Source organism: Saccostrea echinata, unplaced genomic scaffold (genome assembly GCF_033153115.1).
Source record: "Saccostrea echinata isolate AGI-Se365-2 ecotype Australia unplaced genomic scaffold, CSIRO_AGI_Sech_v1 ptg000028l, whole genome shotgun sequence".
In the NCBI taxonomy this organism is placed as follows: Eukaryota; Metazoa; Mollusca; class Bivalvia; order Ostreida; family Ostreidae; genus Saccostrea; species Saccostrea echinata.
In genome coordinates this window covers 12,589,634-12,599,690 of record NW_026889777.1, presented here as the reverse complement: position 1 = coordinate 12,599,690, position 10,057 = coordinate 12,589,634, and the positions used below count along the sequence as shown (strand labels likewise).

Below are 10,057 nucleotides of genomic sequence, written 5' to 3'. Positions count from 1 at the left end.
CAAGCCACGTTTGGGGGTCGGAAATCGGGATCAATCTTTGTCAGTAAGGTCAGAAACCACTTTATTTTCAACAATCAATCACATTCACAAAATACCTGTAATCTAGCTTTGCCAACGTACGGTGTGGATCAATAATATTCGATATCAAGTAAAGAAATTGGGAGTTGGAATAAAATCAAATTTCTGGATAAGCTGCATTGTATTAATCTTGTCAGTTACTCAGAGAATTCGTTTAGAGATTCTTTATACCAGTAGAGTCCATAATTATGTTTTAAAAAGTATTTTAAACTAGAACAAAAACTCGAATTATACACGTTATTTATGCGAATGAGAATCGAATCTTGTACTTCTCGATCATGAGGCAATTGTCCTACCACTAGGCTAGAGCGACCGGTCTCTTTTTATCATTATACTGGTATTATTGAGACTTCAAGACATTTTTGTCGTTATAATATTAAATTCCACTTCATCTTTACCAGTAATAAATCTTAAATTTTACATTCATAATTTTACCGATATACCCTACCAGAAACCAACATAACACTTGAAGTTAGAATCTGATGTAAGGCGTGAAGTAGCTAGGAGTTTTGAGTAGCTTAAAGTCGTATTTAAGTTAACACTAAATCACCATTCACCACTATGAATCGGTATAATGTTAGATTAGAGATAGTTTACATAAAACTTCAAGGTAAATCAGTTACTTAAAGATGACAATACCAGTCAGCTAGCTTCAAGCCAATGTTAAGGTTGTGTTTACTAACTTTTACACATATCAATTAAGAAAGTACGGAAGTCCGTTGAGGCCAGTTCAGAGAAAGAAATATTTTTTATTGCGTTTAAACGCAAAAGATTGCGATTAATCGCAATAATTATTGCGTTTAAACGCAAAAGATTGCGATTAACCGCAATGTATATTGCGTTTAAACGCAAAACACTTTGCGTTTAAACGCAATCTTTTGCGTTTAAACGCAATACTTTTGCGATTAAAAGCAATACTTTTTGCGTTTAAACACAATATTTTTTGCGTTTAAACGCAATAATTTTTGCGATTAAACGCAATAATTTTTGCGATTAAACGCAATACTTTTGCGATTAAACGCAATACTTTTGCGATTAAACGCAATAATTTTGCGATTAAACGCAATAATCTTTGCGCTTAAACGCACTAATCCTTCCTTATAAGGATTTGTTTTGCATTTAAACACAATGATACTGTAGTTTCAAAATCAAACATGAATTAGTCAAAGCTTATATCTACATGTACTAGGACCCGACACTTCAACTTTAAGAAGATCCGATTTGTTCTGTGTCTTTTTGCAAAATTTTCCAGTTTTTGAAAATTGTAATAAAACAATGGCATCTCAATAACCTGAATGTCTTAAATGTATTAGAACCCAAAACTCTTAATGAAGTCTCTGATCAATTGCTTACGTGTATCACAACTTATAGAGAAAGTTTCAGTGGTATTAATAGCACTTGTCAATTTGATACATGTAGTACACATCGATCAATCTGTTTTCATTTGATTTTGACCTCATATAAATCCATCACATATGTTCTTGTGTTTACTGTATGCAACCATAGGAAGGGTTATGAATGTACATTGAAGTCTAAATACTTCATCATGTTGTACGTAATTCCAACATTTCCTCAGTCCTTTCCAAAAATCCGTTTATACATGATTTAAACTTGTGACTGCAACGTATGGGACAGTTTTTTTAGCAGAACAACTGACCGAAACTTCATTAAAAATGTAGAGAATAAGCCTAAGACATGTCTCGTTCTTAGGATTCCTTTGTTTTTACAACCCGACATTTTTTTTTCTCCTCTATAAATTCTTTTTAGTGATTTACCTTTCAGAGAGTGTTTGCTCGGAGAAATCTGATTCTATAGAGACAACACACAATTTCCTAATAAGTAAAAAGAGAAACAAATAAAAGTTATAAGTATGCGTGGGTCCATTGTTCTCTGCAAGGTTTGATACAAATGACTACCTTTAAACACAAAGATTATTGCCTTTGAACGCAAAGATTATTGCGTTTAAACGCAAAAAGTATTGCGTTTAATCGCAAAAGTATTGCGTTTAAACGCAAAAATTATTGCGTTTAATCGCAAAAGTATTGCGTTTAAAAGCAAAAATTATTGCGATTTAACGCAAAAGTATTGCGTTTAATCGCAAAAGTATTGCGTTTAAACGCAAAAGTATTGCGTTTAAACGCAAAAATTATTGCGTTTAAACGCAAAAATATCATTGCGATTAAACGCAAAAATTATTGCGTTTAATCGCAAAAGTATTGCGTTTAAACGCAAAAGATTGCGCTTAATCGCAATTTTTTGCGATTAAACGCAAAGTGTTTTGCGTTTCAACGCAATATACATTGCGATTAAACGCAATCTTTTGCGTTTAAACGCAATGATTATTGTGATTAAACGCAATGTTTTGCGATTAAACGCAATAATTATTGCGTTTAAACGCAATAAAAAATATTTCTTTTTCTGAATTGGCCTCAACGGGCTTCCGTAAGAAAGGAACAATGATAAAAATTAAAATTTAAAATTCAATATATATCAGGAAAATAAAAATCTTGAAAATCTTGAAAAAAAAATCAAAATTAAAGGTTTTCTGTACTTCTTTAATGGATATCAATTTAGAAAGCAACACCATTTCGATAAAATGGACGGTTAAAAGTTTAAAATTTAATATATTTTAGGAGAAAAATTCTTCGTGCTTTGAAGTGCAGACCAGGAATAAAGAAGTTTCTTGATCAAACTTCGTGCGACTGCGAACCAAGGTATATATGCTATTTATTTTCTATATGCTACAAAAATTATTTAATATGCTTTACAAAAATATGAAACTAAAAAAAAAGAAAAAAAAATTTCAGCAAATTGTCAAGTATCGGACTGAAAAACATCTGCCCACACAAATTCCACTACGTAACCGAGATACACAGACAGAGAAGACGATGCTATGTTGTATTTCCACAACGGCAATGTGTAACATACGCTGACTGTAAATATGAAAAGTAAGTACTAGTAAAAGTATCTATCTTACTGTTCTATTGTTGTTCCTTTTTTGTATAACTACATTTCTATTCAACTAATACGTCACAGGTATTGCTCGAAGAGTAGAGGCGTAAAAAGTGCTTGTTTGCCTGATCGACACCGTTACTTCAATGTCTGGGTATTCTGTCCTAACACCCATCGGTTTGAGCTGGAGACCCTGGAGTTACCTCAGTGCTGTACCTGCAGAGAATACAAACTCTGTAGAAGGCCCGTAGAAAAAGAAACGAAAGTAACAGAGAAGAAACCATAAGCATGGGATTCAATTTTGTAACACTGAAGAAGGTGAAAAGACAGATGGTAGAATTTCTCCGGAGTTTCTACAATGGCAGAACCTTTAATATGTTACACAGTCTCTTATGCAATTATCAATAAAAACATTAACATTTTGTTAGAGAGTTTTTATTTATATTTTTACACTTGTAAAATCCTCAAATTCAAAAGAAGATAGGCGAACATGGCGAGCAAAATGCCTATTGTGTTAAATAAGAAATTGGAAAAGTAAATCTCAATTATGGCATTATTTCATTTAACAGTAACGTAAACTTTATTTAAAATCTCCACTCACAAAGATTGAAATAATTCTATGAAAATAGCATACATACACCAAGACACAAAAATGATATACTCTTCATACTAAAACACTTTTTTCATATGAGTGGGGCCTTCGCTCCATTTTTTGAAAGATTTCATGTATATTCTTGCTATGCGTAAAAATATACATTCTTCGGTTAACAAAAACATCGAGCAAAGACCCACTATATACCTTAAAAGAAATATTTGTAGTCCATGTAATCAAGGATCATACATGTATCATAAATAATACATGAATGCTGACATTTGTTATCAGTGGAATAGTGTATATCAGCTAATAGCTTGTTAATCTCAGAGGGCTAATTGTAATGCAGGATTTTTATTGCTTTGGTAAGAACAAAGAGAATACCACTTTTTTAATCATAGAATGCTTCTGCCGCGTTTTCTAAGGGAGGTTCAAGGGCACTTTTAGTTGCTTTAGTATATACATTTGATACCTCTGCAAATCCAGGGGGGTTCGGACCCCCCCCCCCCCCCCAGATTCGTGCATGCATCCACTTCTCTTCGCAAGCCTTCATGTTTTGATTCTAGAAAACGTATAAATTTAACCTTCCTCATTAGCTGCCATACAGTGGCATCAGTGTTTCACAAACACATCTTGTTTTCCTATTTGTGTCCTTCATATTTTTTTCAAGGCAAAGTTTAACTTTTAAAATGGGGAAAAAAATAAACTGAAATCAGTAAATTGTTCTTTCAGATTTAATTTCACAAATAAAAGTCAACTACCATGCCTCCATTCTGAATTAAGAATTTCAATCACATCTGAATGGTCTGCATAAAACAAAGCATTACATACATCCTGTCTTGTTAAGTCAGGTCTCTTTCTTATTATAGCTAGAAGTACTTGATAGATCTGTTCTCTAATATTAGGATGGTCCACTTCCACTTGATCTATAGTACGCTGTCTCATACCAAGATATCGTACAACATGGTAATATCTTGTAGCTAGATTATTGGCCAGATCATTCAAGTCAGTTATAGAAAATTGAGTCATTGGCTCAATGACTAGGCCAGTATATTTATATTGGTCTACAGAAAAATGATCCATCTCCTCCGCTAAATCTTGCCTGTCCATTGACGAGAAAATCTCTTTTAATTTGGATCTATGATCAATGGAGGGGTTTTTAGATTTCCAGTTGTGTAGAATCCTGAAGTATGTATCAGAGGGATTTCTGAAGGAGTGGGCTGTTTCTGCCATTTGGGATCCATCAAGATAGGTAGAGAAAATCAACATGTCATTAGGGGAAAGCTTTCTTGAAAGGAAGTCAAACAGCATGTCTAGCTCTAAAAAAAATATGAAAAAGTTTTGTAAATTTAAAAAAAAAACTTCAGTAAAATCAATTCTTTCTCATTAAAAGCTTCACTGTACATTGATTAAGAACAGGAAAACATCAAAATGACACTCAAAGAGATAACTAAAATATTTATAATGAACAATTTATTCCCCATGTTGTATACCAATACATGTGTCCTTGAATTTTATTTTTATCTCCATGTTCAGTTAGAAAATGTTGGAATTACAGAAAACAAAATCAAATTTTAGTATGCACATAGACATTTTTCCTCCATATGAGAGAAAATCGGTTCTGTCAGTAATGTTAAAAAAAATAGAATTACTATATTCATCAGTTGTACATCTTGCAGCAGCACAGTTTGCAGACATCTGTCTATGTCCAACAGACCCACCACCCATCTCCGCTTGGATCCTCCTTTCAAAATCCTTAATCCCATGAGAAGTTCTTACATCAATGTTCTGGATAACATCACTCAGAACTTTATAGTTTCCAAGAGTAACAAGTCCTTTGGATTTGAGAGAATCAAAAATCTCGGTGATAGAACTTACAGAAGAGGGTACATGTTGTTTTAAGTATAATTTTATTTTCTGTAAATTATTTGACTCCAGATGAATGTGGTCTTCCAAAAATTTCATTAGCTCTACTTCAATTCTTTCAGCATATTCTCTTTTGACTGGTAAAAAGAAAAGAAAAAAGAAAACATAATGACTTTTGTGAAACACACTATGCCCTGTGGTTGCAATTACATGTATTTGTTATCACAGTGCTAAAATCAACTACATATATTTCAAGTTTATCCATAAATTCCAAATAAAAAATGAAAACACTAAAAGTCTCTTTTGCTGTGAAGCCTTCAAGGCTGAAAAAAGTTTTTTAAAGACACTTTTTTTCACACATTGATAAATTGTAAATTAACATTTTTCTTTTGACATACATACCCTTGGATCCCTGACTGCTTGCCATTTCCAATCCTGCAAGAATGCACTTCTCATACAAATTATGTTAACAAGAGGCTCTTGGGCCACAAAGCTCATCTGATCACCTTGTCTTCATAACTTCACACATAGAGGCTGTTTGGGGAAAAAGAATAGTAGGATAATATTCGACATATTTTTAAACAGAAAAAATACATAGAGGTATATGCTATTTCTTTTAAATTTAACATAAACACATAGGTAATCAAAGATTACGAAGCTCACCTCGACGAATGTTATCTACAAGTAAGGCAAATTTCACATATTTTTTTTCTAGTTAGGGTACATCCCAAGATCAATATCCACGCAAGTTTGATTTAATTATAGACCTGCTCAAAAAACTTTTGACCTGTTAAGTAATCAAGAAAATTTTGGTTAGTTCCAACATCCAAACCAAGTCTGGAAGTTTTCATCCTTAGATGCACCATCTATGCAAGTTTAATCATAACAGGCCATAATATTATATAGCTACTCCAAAAAAATTACCCTGGTCACTCATCTGGAAAATGTACATCAGATTCAGAATCCAAGGCAAGTCTGGAAGTGTCCATCCCTAGATACATCATCCATGCTAATTTGGTTAAAATATGGCTAAAATTCACTCATGTGGAAAATCTAGGTCAGATCCAGCATCCGAAGTAAGTGTGGTAGTGTCCATCCCTGGATGCATCATCCATGCAAGTTTGGTCAGGGTAGGGCTTATAGTTACTTGGGAATGGACCTGCTCCTTAAATTTAACCTGGTCACTCATCTGGAAAATCTAGGTCAGATCCAGCATCCGAAGCAAGTGTGGTAGTGTCCATCCCTAGATGCATCATCCATGCAAGTTTGGTCCAGGTAGGGCTTATAGTTACTTGGGAATGGACCTGCTCCTAAAACTTTAACCTGGTCACTCATCCGGAAAATCTAGGTCAGATCCAGCATCCGAAGTAAGTGTGGGGCCATGTCCATCCCTAGATGCATCATCCATGCAAGTTTGGTCAAAGTAGAGCTTATAGTTTCTTGGGAATGGACCTGCTCCTAAAACTTTAACCTGGTCACTCATCTGGAAAATCTAGGTCAGATCCAGCATCCGAAGCAAGTGTGGTAGTGTCCATCCCTAGATGCATCATCCATGCAAGCTTGGTCAAGGTAGGGCTTATAGTTACTTGGGAATGGACCTGCTCCTAAAACTTTAACCTGGTCACTCATCCGGAAAATCTAGGTCAGATCCAGCATCCGAAGCAAGTGTGGCCATGTCCATCCCTAGATGCATCATCCATGCAAGTTTGGTCCAGGTAGGGCTTATAGTTACTTGGGAATGGACCTGCTCCTAAAATTTAACCTGGTCACTCATCTGGAAAATCTAGGTCAGATCCAGCATCCGAAGCAAGTGTGGTAGTGTCCATCCCTAGATGCATCATCCATGCAAGTTTGGTCCAGGTAGGGCTTATAGTTACTTGGGAATGGACCTGCTCCTAAAACTTTAACCTGGTCACTCATCCGGAAAATCTAGGTCAGATCCAGCATCCGAAGCAAGTGTGGTAGTGTCCATCCCTAGATGCATCATCCATGCAAGTTTGGTCCAGGTAGGGCTTATAGTTACTTGGGAATGGACCTGCTCCTAAAACTTTAACCTGGTCACTCATCTGGAAAATCTAGGTCAGATCCAGCATCCGAAGTAAGTGTGGTAGTGTCCATCTCTAGATGCATCATCTATGCAAGTTTGATCCAGGTAGGGCATATAGTTACTTGGGAATGGACCTGCTCCTAAAACTTTAAACTGGTCACTCATCTGGAAAATCTAGGTCAGATCCAGCATCCGAAGCAAGTTTGGTAGTGTCCATCCCTAGATGCATCATCCATGCAAGTTTGGTCCAGGTAGGGCTTATAGTTACTTGGGAATGGGACTTGCTCCTAAAACTTTAACCTGGGACGCCGACGCTAACGCCGACGCCGGCGTATAGCATAAGCTCATCTCGACTTCGTCGAGGTGAGCTAAAAATGATTTTCTTTATTGACCATGTTTACCTAAGCTATTTTATTGTACTTGGAGCTTATTAAAGTTACATATTATATTTTAACTTGATGAAATATCTACTACAGGTGTAACAATACAGCAATACATCAATCGTATTGATTGCAAGGGCTCATGATATGCGCATTGTATTGCCATGTATGTATCGTGATACAGATAATTTTCATTGCTTTGTTTGAAACTTCTAATACAACCTAACAAATTTTAATGTTTTAAAATGGCTGAAAAAATGCACGTAGCAAAGGAAAAATACAATGTCAAGACTATAAATCCACCTTTTATTAACTTTGGTCACGGGTATCAAGATATTCTTTTTATATTTTCCATAACTGTGGAGGTTAGCAAAGAATAATATGTTATGATAACTGTTAATTCAATTGTGACAGCTGTCTCATGATACATGTTGTATCGCATGACCATATCGTGATATGTATTGTATCGTTAGGTAGCGTGCGATACTCAGGCCTAATATCTACAACTTTTATCCATTCACGTTGCAATGGAGAGTTTCTGATTTAAGAATGGAGATATATTAATTAAATAAAGGTAAAATATCATAATACTTATCAAGATATAATCCCAGTGTATCATCATACATGCATATCACGGTACGCTTTAGCCGTTACATCCCTACAAATCATTTCAGAATCTACTAAAGCAGGTCCAGTACAATCTCTTTATTTAGCTATATAGCTTGAAATAGCTATATAGCTTTATTAAGCTATTCAAAATAGCTTGATTTAGCTATTTATATGCAGTTTTTCACAAAAATTTTTCTTGTATAAAATAGACAAAAAGTCGCATGTATTTGACTATTCATATATGTACTATGGGCTATCAAAACAACAACCAAAATCAAAGATAGTTTTATCTTTGCAGCTTTTGAATACTTTTAAGCAAAAGATAAATTTCTATTGTTTGAGTAACTGTCCACTACCTTGTGTGCGTTGAGGCATGGATAAGTATGATTGCTTCTCATTGTACTGAATTATTACCAATCAATTAATTGGCCTCCTTTATAATTTCATTGAAGAAGTAACTGTATCAATTGTGTTATATAGCCCAAAACTCTTAGAACTTTGAGTACAAAGTCTCTCAAGGAGACACAATTTAATGAGTGATTTTTACAGGCATCAATTTCAGAAGAGTTCAAGGTTGAATATCATCACTGCACCAAGGTGCGACTTTTTGTACCTGCTTAGAAAATTACACATTTAAGAAAAAAGTGTGATAAAATAGCTAAATTAAGCTATTCTGAATAGCTTAATAAAGCTATATAGCTAAATAAAGCTATATAGCTAAATCAAGAGATTGTACTGGACCTGTAAAGTATTCATCATTTATGTGTTTATCAGAGTTACGATTACTGAAACACTGAAATCCTTCATTCTTCTGAACTCGGTGATTGAACAGCTGAAGGGGTATTTCTGTACCCATTGATTACCTAGTTAGAATAATCTAACTGTGTCTCGGGACAAGCCCTCACCACAGTTAGAATACGTCCCACATACTTGCAATGTAGCAAATTGGAGTGGATCCACTCCGAAATGATTTTGAAGAATACAAAAGGAGTTGCACTGAAAATAACTACCAAATTAATCATAACAAACCTTTTTGAGATGGTATATGTCTTTTAACCTAAAAAATAATCCATATAAATACGAAAATTCAACTCGTTTTCTCAACGTTTTTTCCTCGCTTCAAATTTAACGCCATGTTGACATTCGGAACTCTCTGGATTGTTCATAGAAAATGCACAGGTACGAGTTATCGCCCGTGTTTATTTTGCAACATTGCCAATACACGGAACGAATTCTATCGTTAAACCGGGTCCGTAGGACAATATCATAGAACGTTCTATCTATTGATTACCCACTGTTTGTAACATAGACGGTCCTGTGTTACAATACGGTCATAAACTGTTTAACGAGAGAATGTTCAACCTACATGCTGATATGGTCACAAACTTCTTACCTGTATCAGAGGTATAATTAATCGTCTGTTAGGTACAGTATACATAGTATCTAACAAATTACGATGGTGGTTGTTGGTTGGTTCTCGTATCAATCGCATCTTTCAAAACGAAAGTAGAACACGCCGAAGATAACTCAATC

The 10,057-nt window shown here is 34.8% G+C and overlaps 1 protein-coding gene across 1 annotated transcript; it reads right to left on the bottom strand.

The window, feature by feature from the left end:
• Window positions 1-4,342: 4,342 nt before the first annotated feature.
• LOC133193766 (uncharacterized) lies at window positions 4,343-10,004 on the bottom strand. The gene is made up of 4 exons (XM_061329699.1): window positions 9,918-10,004; window positions 5,891-6,022; window positions 5,275-5,625; window positions 4,343-4,941 (listed from the first exon to the last, which is right to left on the bottom strand). Exons 2-4 carry the CDS (start codon window positions 5,913-5,915, stop codon window positions 4,376-4,378), a joined length of 942 nt encoding a protein of 313 aa, XP_061185683.1. The 5' UTR covers window positions 5,916-6,022; window positions 9,918-10,004; the 3' UTR covers window positions 4,343-4,375.
• Between the last annotated feature and the right edge of the window lie 53 nt (window positions 10,005-10,057).

Coding starts and splice junctions, on each gene's coding strand:
- LOC133193766 (XM_061329699.1), bottom strand. CDS start 5,915: ATGGCAAGCAGTCAGGGATCCAAGG. Junction 5,626..5,890: donor AAGCAGTCAGGGATCCAAGG/GTATGTATGTCA, acceptor TCTTTTTACCAG/TCAAAAGAGAATATGCTGAA. Junction 4,942..5,274: donor ATGTACAACTGATGAATATA/GTAATTCTATTT, acceptor TATTTTTTTTAG/AGCTAGACATGCTGTTTGAC.